At 43.5% G+C, this 15,368-nt stretch overlaps 1 protein-coding gene across 1 annotated transcript; it reads left to right on the plus strand.

Annotated features, from left to right (window-relative positions):
- Positions 1-5,142: 5,142 nt before the first annotated feature.
- On the plus strand, positions 5,143-14,157 carry LOC124007129 (transmembrane channel-like protein 2-A). The gene is made up of 20 exons (XM_046317456.1): positions 5,143-5,210; positions 5,383-5,421; positions 5,806-6,238; positions 6,530-6,682; positions 6,931-7,021; positions 7,122-7,203; positions 7,375-7,481; positions 7,579-7,677; positions 7,911-8,053; positions 8,265-8,412; positions 8,602-8,790; positions 9,040-9,219; positions 9,539-9,697; positions 9,807-9,935; positions 10,065-10,132; positions 10,390-10,629; positions 10,832-10,957; positions 11,207-11,285; positions 11,927-12,053; positions 13,291-14,157. The coding sequence occupies exons 1-20, from the start codon at positions 5,171-5,173 to the stop codon at positions 13,524-13,526; spliced, it is 2,868 nt and encodes a 955-aa protein (XP_046173412.1). The 5' UTR covers positions 5,143-5,170; the 3' UTR covers positions 13,527-14,157.
- Positions 14,158-15,368: the final 1,211 nt, after the last annotated feature.

Consider the following 15,368-nt stretch of genomic DNA (forward strand, 5'->3'; position numbering starts at 1 on the left):
GGAGCAACGGCCTGTTCTCCTCGCTATCATCCAGAAGGCAAGGTCAGTACAGGTGCAACAAAGCTAGACAGAGAGACTGAAAACAGCTTTTATTTCAATGTCATCAGACTGTTAAATAGCCATCCACTCAGTACCCTGCCCTGAATTTCGTCACTGTCACTAGCCAGCTACCACCTGGTTACTGCACCCTGCACCTTAGAGGCTACTGCTCCAGTCCACCTGGCCGTGCTGCTGCTCCAGTTTCAACTGTTCTGCCTGCGGCTATGTAACCTTGACCTGTTCACCGGATGTGCTACCTGTCCCAGACCTGCTGTTTTCAACTCTCTAGAGACAGCAGGAGCGGTAGAGATACTCTCAATGATCGGCTATGAAAAGCCAACAGACATTTGCACCCTTGACAACTACTGTGATAATTATTATTTGACCATGCTGGTCATTTATGAACATTTGAACATCTTGGCCATGTTCTGTTATAATCTCCACCCGACACAGCCAGAAGAGGACTGGCCACCCCTCATAGCCTGGTTCCTCTCTAGGTTTCTTCGTAGGTTTAGGCCTTTCTAGGGCGTTTTTCCTAGCCACCGTGCTTCTACACCTGCATTGTTTGCTGTTTGGGGTTTTAGGCTGGGTTTCTGTACAGCACTATATCAGCTGATGTAAGAAGAGCTATATAAATACATTTGATTTGATTTAGGAAAACTCCAAGTGGGCTGTCATATGCCTATTACTGAGGAGTGGCTTCTGTCTGGCCACTCTATCATAAAGGCCTGAGTGGTGTAGTGCTGCAGAGATGATTCTCCCATCTCCACCGAGGAACTCTAGGATACTTGGTCACCTTTCTGATCAAGGCTCTTCTACCCTGATTGCTCAGTTTGGCTGGACAGCCAGCTCTAGGAAGAGTCTTGGTGGTTCCAAACTTCTTCCATGTAAGAATGATGAAGGCCAGTGTGTTCTTGGGGACCTTCAGTGCTGCATCCATTTTTTGGAACTCTTCCCTAGATCTGTGCCTCGACACAATCCTGTCTCAGAGGTCTACAGACAACTCCTTGGACCTTGTGGCTTGGTTTTTGATCTGACATGCACTGTCAACTTTGGGACCTTATATAGACAGGTGTGTGCCTTTCCAAATCATGTCCAATTGAATTCACCACAGCTGGACTCCAATCAAGTCGTAGAAACATCTCAAGGATGGAAAATGGAAACAGAATGCATCTGAGCTCAATTATTAGGAAAGGGTCTGAATACTTATTATTAGCTAGTGATGGAGATGTGAGTCTCCAGCTTCAGAGAATTTTGCAATTTGTTCCAGTCATGGGCAGCAGAGAACTGGAAGGAAAGATGACCAAAGGAGGAATTGGCTTTGGGGGTGACCAGTGAGATATACCTGCTGGAGCGCGTGCTACAAGTGGGTGCTGCTATGGTGACCAGTGAGCTGAGATAAGGCGGGGCTTTACCGAGCAGAGACTTGTAGATAACCTGTAGCCAGTCGGTTTGGCGACGAGTATGAAGCGAGGGCCAACCAACGAGAGCGTACAGGTTGCAATGGTGGGTAGTGTATGGGTCTTTGGTGACAAAACAGATGGCACTGTGATAGACTGCATCCAGTATGTTGAGTAGAGTGTTGGAGGCTATTTTATAGATCACCGAAGTCGAGGATCGGTAGGCTGGTCAGTTTTACGAGGGTATGTTTGGCAGCATGAGAGAAAGATGCTTTGTTGCGATATAGGAAGCCGGTTCTAGATTTAGTTGTCCATGTATTCTGTTGTGTAGATTGCTGAGGATTTATTTTCTTTATCCATTGTTGAATAAGGCAGTAACTTAACCAAATGTGGGAAAAATCAAGGGGTCTGAGTACTTTCTGAAGGCACTGTATGTTAATGCGACCTATTTTTACAATTTTCAGGTTGCTTGATTGTTTTTAATTTCTTTACTGGGAGGCTTATCGGAGGTATACATGACAGTGATGTTTACATTTGATCTGATAGTCCAGGGTGAACTGTTCACAGTGGGGTTCCTGCTAGGGAAAACCGTCTCAGTGCTAACAGTGTAACTCAGGTTCGTAGGCGCATGATTACTGCTGACACAATAACTGTCGGATTGACAGAGTCATTCAGAGGAACATACATTAAGTTACTTCCATTTTGACTGACAACACCCCTGTGTGTCTCTGCTTATGGGTAAATATAGAGACTGGCAACCTGATTTGCAGCTGCGTGGCCTTCTCTCACATGAAATACTCACCCCAGCTTCCACCAGTACAGTATGTTATGATACACACTGTTGGGCAGGCAGGCATAATCAGCCTAAAACAAGCTGCATGTGTTCAGCTACAGAACAACACAGGGGTCACAGTCACAGCAGGCAACCTGTGGATTACTTTAAAAGGCCCCCAAACACTGTGTGGGAGTGAGAAATCTCTGGGCAATGATTTGGACCTCTTGTGATTGCCAGTTCTCTGGCAGACAGTGGTGGAAAAAGTACCCAATTTTCATACGTAAAAGTCAAGATACCTTAATGGAAAATGTCACCCAGTAAAATACTACTTGAGTAAAAGTCTAAAAGTATTTGCTTTAAAAATAGTGAAGTACCAAAAGTAAATGTAATTGCTAAAATTCCTTATATAAAGAACAGCATCATTTAAAAAAAAAACGTTTTTACATTTACGGATAGCCAGAGGCACGCTCCAACACTAAGATATCATTTACAAATGAAGCATGTGCTTAGTGAGTTCGCCAGATCAGAGGCAGTAGGGATGACCAGGGATGTCCTCTTGATAAGTGTGTGAATTAGACAATTTTCCTGCCCTGCTATGCATTCAAAATGTAACGAGTACTTTTGGGTGTCAGGGAAAATGTATGAAGTAAAAAGTACATTTTCTTTTAGAATGTAGTGAAGTAAAAGTAAAAGTTGTCAAAAATGTAAATAGTAAAATAAAGTACAGATACCCCCAAAAACTACTTCAGTAGTACTTTCAAGTATGTGTACTTCAGTATTTTACACCACTGCTGACAGAGCATAAACATATGTACCTACATTACAAGTCACATAATAGGTTTATTTGTCCATTGGCTAGTCTACCTGCTAGTATACCTGCTTATCTGCATAGTTCCTATGTAAGTTGTATGGGTTGATCAGTAATATAAATCAATTGTACACTATTACAATATATAATTAAGTGGTTAGAAACACTGTCAAGTGACACAGTTATGATAAGGCTAGGAATTACAGGCCGCACAGAGAGGGTACTTTTTATTTTACACAAATTGAATTTCCTCACACTTTATTTTCTAAGATTGCTCAACCATCGAATTCTCGAACAAAACACCTCTTTGTCCACAAAACTATAATCTTTATTAACCCAGAAGTAAAATCTCGTGTCATTTGGTCAACTGGGTGCCCACGGGAGATTATCACAAACCCAATGATAATATCCTTCTTGTCCAGTAGGGGGCAGGCTGGAGGCTCTGACTGATCATTTGTTTTCGTCACCACCTTATCAGATCTATGTTCCTTGCTGATTTGTGCACAAGTCCAGGTGACATGTAGCTGTATTCCCCTGCAGGCACGCAAACCGTGTATTTGTTTTGTCTTTTCAAGATCTTGTGATATCCTGAGTGGCTTTACATGGTTGTAGTGTTTTTTTCAGCACAGACTAAACATTCCTCCTATCCTGTCTGACATTTTTACATATATACTTTTTTCACAGTTTTTGTGATTGTAGTTGATCCTGAAACCCCTTTTAAATTATTTTTCATTTTGTTCCATTAGTCATCACTTGCCCATTGATTACAATGCATTATGAAAATATGTCCAAAGTATGTTAGAAAACACTCCAAACCAACTCCTATTAGGTCAGAATGCCAATCTGAATGTTTCTGCACAATATTTTTTCCTTTTTTAAAGGTTCCACTATCCCATAAATCCATATTTCAATACTATTTTTGTTGTTGTTGTTATTGATGTTGTAAACAGGATAATTCAAACATAACTCAGCAACAAAACAAAAAAAACGATTTTCTCTGTAACAAAACAAAAAACGGTTAAACTTCCCCTTAAAGTGATATTACTGGATCCTCCAGACTAGAAGCATTAACATTTAATACTCATGCACAATTCATGGCAGAAATGCATTAAATATTGATTTAAAATCATCTGAGTCATTTTAAGGCGCGGAAGTTTTCAGACTAGAATGAGGACTACGTTGGCATGAAAGCCGTTGATGATGGGGGTTTCCTTTGATCATTGAAGGTGGAATCATTTCTGGAATGATATTGGTTGGAAAAATGAAATTGTAATATTATGATTGCACTTTTTTTTTTTAATGATACTGGTGAGAGATGCAATGTTTTATGCATGTGTGTGTGTTTTTTCTACTTGACAGGGTGGAGGAGTGTGTGATGGTGTAGTTTTGGCTGTGGAAGATGAGCTCCTCTTCATTATTTAATGGGGGCCAGGCTCAGAGGTGTGCACTCTGTATCTTTGTGTGTGTACTGTATGTGTTACTACACATACCGCTGTACATTGTTCATTCTCACTCTGTCATTGTGGGCAATAGCTTTCCAATATTCTGTAGGCATTGTATCAATAGCAAATGTAATATGTAAGATGTGTCTAATGTGTTTGAGGTTTGCCTAATGGGTCTTGAAAAGGAAACCTAAACCTTCATTAAATCTTTAAGGCTGTTCGTCTTGGTCTGTGTGTGGTCATGGTGTCTCATGTCCAGACGAGTGAGAGTGTCTCTAACTGTTTAAATGTCCTTGTCCTTCTGCTGCTATATGGACCGTAGAGAAGCTCCACTCCCTTAACCTTCTGTCTGACACAGGTGCTGTCCACTGAAATGGTTGCTCAGGTTCCCTATGGGGGTTCTCTGGGTTTTATTTAAGAAAACTAACACCAGATCATGCTGGAACTTTTTTGTCGTTGTTGCTGTCATTAAGTTACACACTCCTTGATGTCTGCCGCTATGATATCATGTTTTTGTTTCAGGAAAACAATATAACACCTATGGAGGCAGGTCACATGCTGTAGTTGTCATAGTGATGGGGAGTTAGTTACTAGAGCGAGGTACAGGTCCCGGTAGAGCTCTGGCTCTGTGTGCCTGGGGAGGGGTTGGTGCATTCAGTCCAGTTAAAGTCCCAGTACCTTCAGAGAATATCTCACACCAACCACCATGCCTAGGAAGAGTGATGTGGCGGCGAAGATTGAGGATGGTGAGTTGAGATTCAGCATCTCAGTTGCTCATGTTTTTATGCTCTGGCTTTGAGGTGATATAAAGACTTTATATGAGATGCAAATGCAAAATGCCTTTATAGATTCATGCTGGGACATTTTAGAGATGTTTGAATGAGTGGTGGACATTTATTTGTTTGCGTTGTCATTTAGTTGGAATCGAGATCGATGGGGACGTGAGTGACAGTGAGGGTAAGCGGAGATGAGTTCTCACCTGACCCGTATAAAGCAGAGCTTATAGTGGTGTCTTTCTCTGTGAAGGAGGAGGACAGCTACTGACACCGGCTGTTAGAATTGACCTGATATTTAAAAAGCTTCAGCTCTATCTGTATTAGTGTGTTTTTTACATTGTGCTAAAAGTGTATATTCCTGCATGTGTTGAGCTGTTGTGTGTGTGTTCTCACGCATACATTTGTGTGTGTGTGTGTGTGTGTGTGTGTGTGTGTGTGTGTGTGTGTGTGTGTGTGTGTGTGTGTGTGTGTGTGTGTGTGTGTGTGTGTGTGTGTGTGTGTGTGTGTGTGTGTGTGTGTGTGTGTGTGTGTGTGTGTGTGTGTGTGTGTGTGTGTGTATATCCAGATGACACCAGTCGAAGGAGAGGGAACAGAAGACCGGCAGCTGGCAGAGGAGGAGCCCGCGGCAGGGGCAAAAAGCCAGCTGATGAGGATGATGAGGAAGAGGAGGCCCCCAGAAACCGCAGAGGAGCCAACAAGAAGAAGGCTGCTAAGTCACGTGACACCGACGACGAAAGTGAGGATGACACCCCCAAGAGAAGACAAGGAAGAGCAGCAAATAAAGGAGCAGCAAACAAAAAGAAAGGAGGAAAGGCCCAGGACAAGGACGAGGACAGCGAGGAGGAGAAGGGGAACAAGAGAAACAAGAAGGGAGCCACGGGAAAGAAGGGGAAAGAAGAGGAGACCAAAGATAAGAAAGGAGACGCCAAAGGGAAGGGCAAAGGAAAGGAGAAGGAAGACGAGAAGGACAAGAAGAAGAAGAAGAAGAAAGAGAGCAGGTATCTTGAGTGGAAATCAGGGCCCAAGATTCTAAACGTAGTACTAAACAGCGCAGGAATCAAAATAATGGGTCAAATACCTTATTTAACTGTATTATACAATATTTGCTACCCTTGCACCAAGAGAAATAGAGGGACATCCTTTCTAACCCTTCCAACTCTCTCTCTCTCTCTCTGTCTCTCTCCATCACTGACCTCTCTTTCTCTTCGATCGCTCTCTCCTAACAATCTGTCTTCCGCTCTCTCTGCTCCACTCGGTCTCCCTTCCTCTATCTTCTATCCAACTCCCAGCTCAGACACAGACTCTAACACAGACTCAGAGGAAGAGTCCATGTCAGAAGGAGAGATGGAACGACTGAAGGAGGAGGTGGAGGAGAAGAAGAAGGTCATAGCTATTATGAGGAACAAGCCCTGGCGAATGAAGAGGAGGCTGGTACATCTGAAGTAATGAACGAGTTGACTGATTGCACTCGCATAGGCTCCTGGGAAAATGACATATGCTGTCAGGATGAAGTTGAGATACACTTTCAGATAATAATTAGCTCTATTCATTGATCATAGCAGTGGGTTTTTTTTACCCCATTTTAAAGTATGTTCTACACCTCCTGTCAGAATTATTTCCCTATTTTGTTACTTTTATCAATTTATTTGAGCTTGACTGTTCTGTTGCTAACCTTATGATTTGTTCTCAGAGAATGTCAAGAATTTGTGGATAAATTTGAAGGGGCTCTGGGAAAAGGAAAAGGCAGGAAGTTTTATGCTTATAAAGTCATGATGACGAAGGTATGGAACCATGAGCACAATATACGATTTTCTGCCACTTAGCTTTTTGTGGTTGTCAAAATATGAGGCTATAATAATGATTGTCTTTCTTTTTCGCCAGAAATGGATCAAATTCCAAAGAGATTTTGAAAATTTCAAAACGACTTGCATACCATGGGAACGAAAGATAAAAGAGGTTGAAAGTGAGTTACCTGATACTCCACAATTTAGAAACACCAACATACTGAAAATATTCCTGAACACAGGTCACAACACAAGATAAAGTAATATACTGAGCTGATTGACAAAGGCCAGTTGAATGACAGTTGAACGCTACAATTTAGTGAAAAACACTATCACTTCTCTCCCCTCAGGTCACTTTGGGTCCTCAGTTGCTTCCTACTTCATCTTCCTGCGCTGGATGTATGGCATGAACATGGTCCTCTTTGGCTTAACCTTCGGACTGGTTGTGATCCCAGAGGTAAAACCGCCTCACAAAGAGTCTTAACACATAGATACAACTCTAATGTATACTCTAGCAGTCTATCAATCATTATTGAAATGTTTTATGGCTCCAGGTTCTGATGGGACTTCCGTATGGATCCATTCCCAGAAAGACAGTGCCCAGAGCTGAGCAGCCCACTGCTCAAGACTACTCTGTCCTCATGGACTTCAACGTGGGTTAAAACATGCAGTCGAGATAGGCTACCCTCTATTTACTCTGCATGAAAGCCTATCAAATATTACCATATCAAAGAGTTCAGGCTCATATGATGTGATGATATTTCACATTGTACTATTTAAATGATCAGCATGGGTCTGGAGACACCCGTGAAGATCAGAAGACACAGTTTATCGGTAAACTATAAGAGCGCAGTTCATCACCTGCGATCACTTCTTTCTCTCTCAGGGGTATTGCAAATACTCAGTCCTCTTCTATGGTTACTACAACAACCAGAGGACCATTGGGCTGCTGAAGTTCCGCCTACCGCTGTCTTACCTCATGGTAGGAGTGGGGACTTTTGGCTACAGCCTGATGGTGGTGATACGAACGTGAGTCACCACCCAATGCCCCACTTATAAAACAGCTTAACACATCAAGATAGACCCCAGGAAGACCCCAGGAAGAGTAGCTGCTGCTTCTGCAAAAGATCATGGGGATCAAATTAAACAAATATACACAAATCATTTTGTTTGTTCATGGTGTTTGATCTGAAAATGGATGACGGCCTTTCCCCACTGTCATTCATATACGTTTTGATAGAATGGCTAAGAATGCTGACGTGGGGGGAGGGGACGGAGATGACGGGGAGTTCACCTTTGCCTGGAAGATGTTCACCAGCTGGGATTACCTCATCGGCAACGCCGAGACGGCTGACAACAAGTACGCCTCCATCACCACCAGCTTCAAGGTAACCATGGAGACCTGTGTACTATTTTCGCAACTTCATCACAATGTCTGATCTTTTGAATGATGTTCTTCTGAGTATTCTTTACTGTATTCAATCCAATATAATTACATAGATTATTTCCCACTAACTACACAGCACCACATGTTAGTGGCCCATAAGCTAACTGTCTTTCTGTCGGTCTGAGTGCAGGAGTCCATCGTGGATGAGCAGGAGAACCAAAAAGATGAGAACATCCACCTGAGGAGGTTCCTCCGTGTGCTGGCCAACTTCATGATCATCTGCTGCTTGGGAGGAAGTGGCTACCTCATCTTCTTTGTGGTGAAAAGGTCCCAGGAATTTGCCAACAGGGACGACCTGAGCTGGTACGAGAAAAACGAGGTAATGCTTGGAGAATGGTGTTGATGCCATGTACATCCTTTGAAACCAATGGAATCTGTTTCTATTTGGAATAAATTATAGTGATATTATGTCATAATAGTGTAGCATTTAAAAAAATCTCATTCATTAATGACTAAACAAACTTCCCTCTCTATTTCATCACCGAAATATGTTTGATCATATGGTGTTGTGTAAAGTGGTGGTGTAGTGGAGAGATGGTATGATTCCTCCCATTGTCCCACTGTGTAGTTGGAGCTCATCATGTCCCTGTTGGGCCTGGTGTGTCCTCCCCTGTTTGAGACCATCGCTGAGCTGGAGGAGTACCACCCCCGGATCGCCCTCAAATGGCAGCTGGGGCGCATCTTTGCCCTTTTTTTGGGAAACCTCTACACTTTCCTGTTTGCCCTGTTTGATGAGGTCAACAACAAGGTACTGTAAGGCTGCCTCACACTTCTTTAGGCCACTACCAGACTTTAGCTCTTTCTTGTTCATCTTAAATCTACACTGAGAGCGGGATTACAGGATCCTTTTCGGGATAATAAGAAAGCGTCAACGAGAAGGATAAGGTTCAATACTGGGACGGTTGAGTTCTGTATTCTGTAAACAACCCAGTGCATCCTGTAGTGAGGGATTGGTTTCATACTCTTAGGACTGATGTACCTCAGAGAGGTGCATTGTCATTGGGATGAATGGGTAGTGCATTGTAATGTATGACCTGTGATTCGATGGCTTCCTTCCTTCCACTCAGCTTGAGGAGGAGGTGTCCATTAGGAATGCGTCCATCTGGGCCCAGAAGGAATACTACGCTAACTTCACCCTCTACAACAATGACACGGACACCACCCCGCCCCCCATGGACCCTTCTGACGTCATCAGGGGGCCATGCTGGGAGACTGCCGTCGGCATAGTACTGACACCTTACTGATATCCTCATCTCTGGTGTGATATGGTAATTGTTTCTGTTGTATGCCATGTACCTTTGTGAAGCCCTGTCTGTGATGTTCATCATGCGACAGGAGTTTGTGAAGCTGACCGTGTCAGACATCCAGGTGACCTACTTGACCATCCTGATTGGTGACTTTGCGCGGGCTGTCATTGTCAGGTTCCTCAACTACTGCTGGTGCTGGGACCTCGAAGCCACATATGTACGTGCTCCACTGGTCATTGTTACAAATGTCTTATCTTGTCTATTGGCGGGGATGAGGTCTACGTTTTTGTTGCCAGGCAGAAGTTTGAACCACTGTTTGTGATATGGATTGTCTCTCCCTCTGTAGCCATCGTATGGAGAGTTTGACATCAGTGGCAACGTTCTTGGTCTGGTCTTCAACCAAGGAATGATCTGGTAAGAGATATTTCTATTCTGGTTGTAGAACTATAGAACTCATGTCGTATATTCCCCTCGCTGACCCTGTGTGTGTGTGTGCGTGCGTGCCTCTCTCTCTCTCTCTCTCTCTCTCTCTCTCTCTCTCTCTCTCTCTCTCTCTCTCGCTCTCTCTCTCTCTCTCTCTCTCTCTCTCTCTCTCTCTCTCTCTCTCTCTCTCTCTCTCTCTCTCTCTCTCTCTCTCTCTCTCTCTCTCTCTCTCTCTCTCTCTCTTTCAGGATGGGTGCATTCTATGCTCCAGGGCTGGTAGGGATAAACGTCCTGCGTCTCCTCTCCTCCATGTACTACCAGTGCTGGGCCGTAATGGCCACTAACGTGCCCCATGAGAGGGTCTTCAAAGCCTCCAAATCCAACAACTTCTACATGGGCCTCCTCCTTCTCATCCTCTTTCTCAGTCTACTGCCTGTGGTCTACACCATCATGACTTTGCCACCCTCCTTTGACTGTGGGCCATTCAGGTAACACACACATACACACAGGCATGTTTACTGTTCTGTAGGACATACACATTCACAGAGGAGAATCCCTGCAAATGCACTCACATCTCTACGCATAAACACAGACAAACAATATACAATATGTAAGGACACATACCTGTCGCTACATACTCACAAAAAAAAAATCACAAATACAGACTCACACAATCTGTGATCTCCACAGTGGGAAGGCCAAGATGTTTGATGTCATAATGGAGACGATAGACCTGGACCTGCCTGCCTTTCTGGGAACACTGATGGGCTACGCAGCCAACCCTGGCCTCATTATACCAGCTGTGCTACTGATGGTGTGAGTTCACACGTTCTCACACGTTCTCACACGTTCACACACACACACACACACACACACACACACACACACACACACACACACACACACACACACACACACACACACACACACACACACACACACACACACACACACACACACACACACACACACACACACACACACACACACACACACACACATATATATATATTAGGATACTGCATATCTACATTTGTAAACAAATGGATATGTACTTCCCTACAGACTGGCTATCTACTATTTGAACTCGGTATCTGAGGCGTACCAACATGCCAATGCGGAGCTGAAGAAGAAGATGCAGATGGTGAGTCTGAGGGTTTTTCAAATTAATTCAGTCTCACGTAAAAAATGTTATGTGGTTAATATACACACTACCAGTCACCTACTCATGGATGGACACCTACTCATTCAAGGGTCTTTCTTTTTTAAAACTATTTTCTACATTGTAGAATAATAGTGAAGACATCAAAACTATAAAATAACACATATGGAATCATGTAGTCCCCAAAAAAGTGTTAAACAAACTAAAATATATTTTATTGCCACCCTTTGCCTTGATGATAGCTTTGCACACTCTTGGCATTCTCTCAACCAGCTTCACCTGGAATGCTTTTCCAACCGTTTCATAGTTTTTATGTCTTTACTGTTATTCTACAATGTGGAAAATACTAAATAAAAAAACAAAGCCTTGAATGAGTAGGTGTTCTAAAACCTTTGACCGGTATTTAAATAATACTAATTTGCTCGTTATCATCGATCTATCTACATGTATATATCTATCTTTCATCTACCACTCACACACACACACACACACACACACACACACACACACACACACACACACACACACACACACACACACACACACACACACACACACACACACACACACACACACACACACACACACACACACACACACACACACACTCTGTCTCTCTTTAGGCAAGAGATGAGGAGAAGAACAGGAGGAACAACACTGAAAGCACAGACCAGGTCATGAAGGACCTGGAGGACCTGCTCCCCAACCGCTCTCTCTTGCCCCCAGCTCCCCCACCAGAGACAGGTGCAGGTGGGCATCATACCTTCACTTCAAATGTGTATGAAACCTTAGCTCCGATAGTGCAACGCAGGTGATCTTGTTTGACCTAATGTTAAATATGGCTGAAATCAATGATATCATGAGCCAGTCTGGTCTCATAGACTAGACGTAACATGGTAAACGTAACTCCGGGGACACTCAAATGAATATGATATGTTCTGTTTGGTATTGTTACATACATTTACATTTACATTTAAGTCATTTAGCAGACGCTCTTATCCAGAGCGACTTACAAATTGGTGCATTCACCTTATGACATCCAGTGGAACAGCCACTTTACAATAGTGGGGGGTGAGAAGGATTACTTTATCCTATCCTAAGTATTCCTTAAAGAGGTGGGGTTTCAGGTGTCTCCGGAAGGTGGTGATTGACTCCGCTGTCCTGGCGTCGTGAGGGAGTTTGTTCCACCATTGGGGAGCCAGAGCAGCGAACAGTTTTGACTGGGCTGAGCGGGAACTGTACTTCCTCAGTGGTAGGGAGACGAGCAGGCCAGAGGTGGATGAACGCAGTGCCCTTATTTGGGTGTAGGGCCTGATCAGAGCCTGGAGGTACTGAGGTGCCGTTCCCCTCACAGCTCCGTAGGCAAGCACCATGGTCTAATACATAAAACAGAAAGTTACTTAAGGAAAAAACAAAAATAGGGTGGTTGGTTGGGGTGGATGGGTATGTTTATAATGCAAACAACTAGCAACCCAAAGGTTCCGGGTTCGAATCTCATCACGGATGGAAATGTAGCATTTTAGCTAATTAGCAACTTTGCAACTACTTACAACTGTTGTCTACTTTGCAACTACTTAGCCTGTTAGCTAGCCATTTCCCTAACCTTAACCCTTTAACTTAACTCCTACCCTTATCCCTTACCTTAAACCCCTAAACCATAGCTAACTCTAGCCACCTAGCCAACGTTAGCGTTAACCACCTAGCCACCTAGATAATGTTAGCCACCACAAATTGGAATTTGTATCATATCATAAGTTTAGCAAATTCGTAACATATTGTACAATGTGCAAGTTGGAATTGGTAACATATCATAGGAAATTGATGATGGACATCCACAAATGAATACATACCATACAGAACATAACATATCATACTAATTGGAGAGTCCTGAATTTACTATGTTATGTCCACGTTGCATGAGCAAAAATATGGTTGTACTTGTTTAGACTTTGAGGCAATGCACTCCCTCTATGTATTCCCTGACCAGACAATAAAGCAGACCAAGGTGGAAAGTCTACAAAGGTGAGGCCAGGAACTGCAGGCAAGGATGTGAACCTGCAGAAAGACGTGTCCCTGTCATCACCAAATCCCAACGCTCGAGGCGCAGTGACCCGCCCACCGGGTCCCCGGGGGCCTGGACCTCTGCCTGGAAATGGTCAGCAGGGGCCAGGAGGGGGACCAGGGCGAGGACGGGGGAGAGGACAGCCACCTCCAAGACGCTAGCACCCAGATGAAAAATAAAAGTCAAGATTTTTTGTAAATCTAACAATTGTTTAACTAAAGAATTTGCAAATGTATTGAATTGTACAAGTGTTGGATTTGAGCTACTATTGCTTAAGAACAAATTCACATTTTGGATTAGGTTGGGGACTGTACACTGAGTGTACAAAACATGAAGGACACTTGCTCTTTCCATGACATAGACTGACCAGGTGAATCCAGGTGAAAGCTGTGATCCTTCATTGATGTCACTTGTTAAATCCACTTCAATCAGTGTAGATGAAGGGGGGGAGACGGGTTGTAGAAGGATTTTTAAGACTTGACATGGATTGTGTGTGTGTGCCATTCAGATATTGAATGGGTAAGACACAAGATTTAAGTGCCTTTGAATGGGGTATGGTAGTAGGTGCCAGGCGCGCTGGTTTGACTCAAGAACGGGTTTTTTCACTCTCAACAGTTTCCTGTGTGTATCAAGACTGGTCCACCACCCAAAGGACATCCAGCCAACTTGACACAACTGTGGGTAGCATTGGAGACAACAAGCATTGAAGACAACGTGGGCCGGCATCCATGTGTGGGGGGGCAACTCCATATTAGGAAGGTGTTCTTAATGTTTTGTACACTCAGTGTATAAAGCGATATACAATTATTCAACTGCTATTGTGTCTTTATTGAGTTTGCCTTGTGTTTGAAATGGTTTGGAATAACAGATTTGGAATGGTTGTGTTTGGAAAGGTTTGGGAAAACACATTTCAACCTTTTATTCACATACTGCACATGCCTACTGACTTTGTATTTCACTCAATGAATCTGACTTTGACCTAACATTTTGTTAACACAACACGTCTTCATGGTATGTCGTGAAATGCTCATCACTTTTATTGTGTTGGAGGAGAACATCAGACATCACTGCAATCAAACCCACTACATAACCACTGATTTGCAGCATTTCTGCTTCTTACTGTAATCTTTAACACAGGCACTAGTATGCTAAATCTGTTGTGGTTGAACGAGGTTGGCTTGAGGGATTGTCAGGCTCTGAGGGGTTTGAGAAGTGAATGGTGGAGACACTGCAAGGTGTGTTGTTGAGTAGTGGACAACACAATCAAGACAACTGTGGCTCAGAACAATCTCTTCAGCTGAACAGGTGAGGTTTTCTAACATTCAAATCAATCAAATCAAATCAAATTGTATTAGTCACATACACCATATGCAACCGGTGTAGACCTTACAGTGAAATGCTTACTTACAAGCCTCTAACCAACAATGCACTTTTTTTAAACAAACAAAAAGGGTGGCTGGAGTCTTTGACAATTTTTGGGTGCATGACACCGCCTGGTATAGAGGTCCTGGATAGCAGGAAGCTTAGCTTGTACATAGGGCTAAGCTTCCTGCTATCCAGGACATCTATACCAGGCGGTGTCATGCACCCAAAAATTGTCAAAGACTACAGCACCCTTTTTGTTTGTTTAAAAAAAGTGCATTGTTGGTGCTCTCGATGGTGCAGCTGTAGAACCTTTTGAGGATCTAAAGACCCATGCCAAATCTTTTCAGTCTCCTGAGGGGGAATAGGTTTTGTTGTGCGCTATTCATGACTGTCTTGGTGTGCTTGGATCATGATAGTTTGTTGGTGATGTGGACACTAAGGAACTTGAAGCTCTCAACCTGCTCCACTACAGCCCCGTCGATGAGAATGGGGGCGTTGAGGGAGAGGTTGTTGTCCTGGCGCCACATGGCCAGGTCTCTGACCTCCCCTGTGTTGAGGATCAGCATGGCGGATGTGTTGTTACCTACCCTTACCACCTGGTGGCGGGCCGTCAGGAAGTCCAGGATCCAGTTGCAAAG

The sequence above is a fragment of the Oncorhynchus gorbuscha genome, linkage group LG20, assembly GCF_021184085.1.
Source record: "Oncorhynchus gorbuscha isolate QuinsamMale2020 ecotype Even-year linkage group LG20, OgorEven_v1.0, whole genome shotgun sequence".
In the NCBI taxonomy this organism is placed as follows: domain Eukaryota; kingdom Metazoa; phylum Chordata; class Actinopteri; order Salmoniformes; family Salmonidae; genus Oncorhynchus; species Oncorhynchus gorbuscha.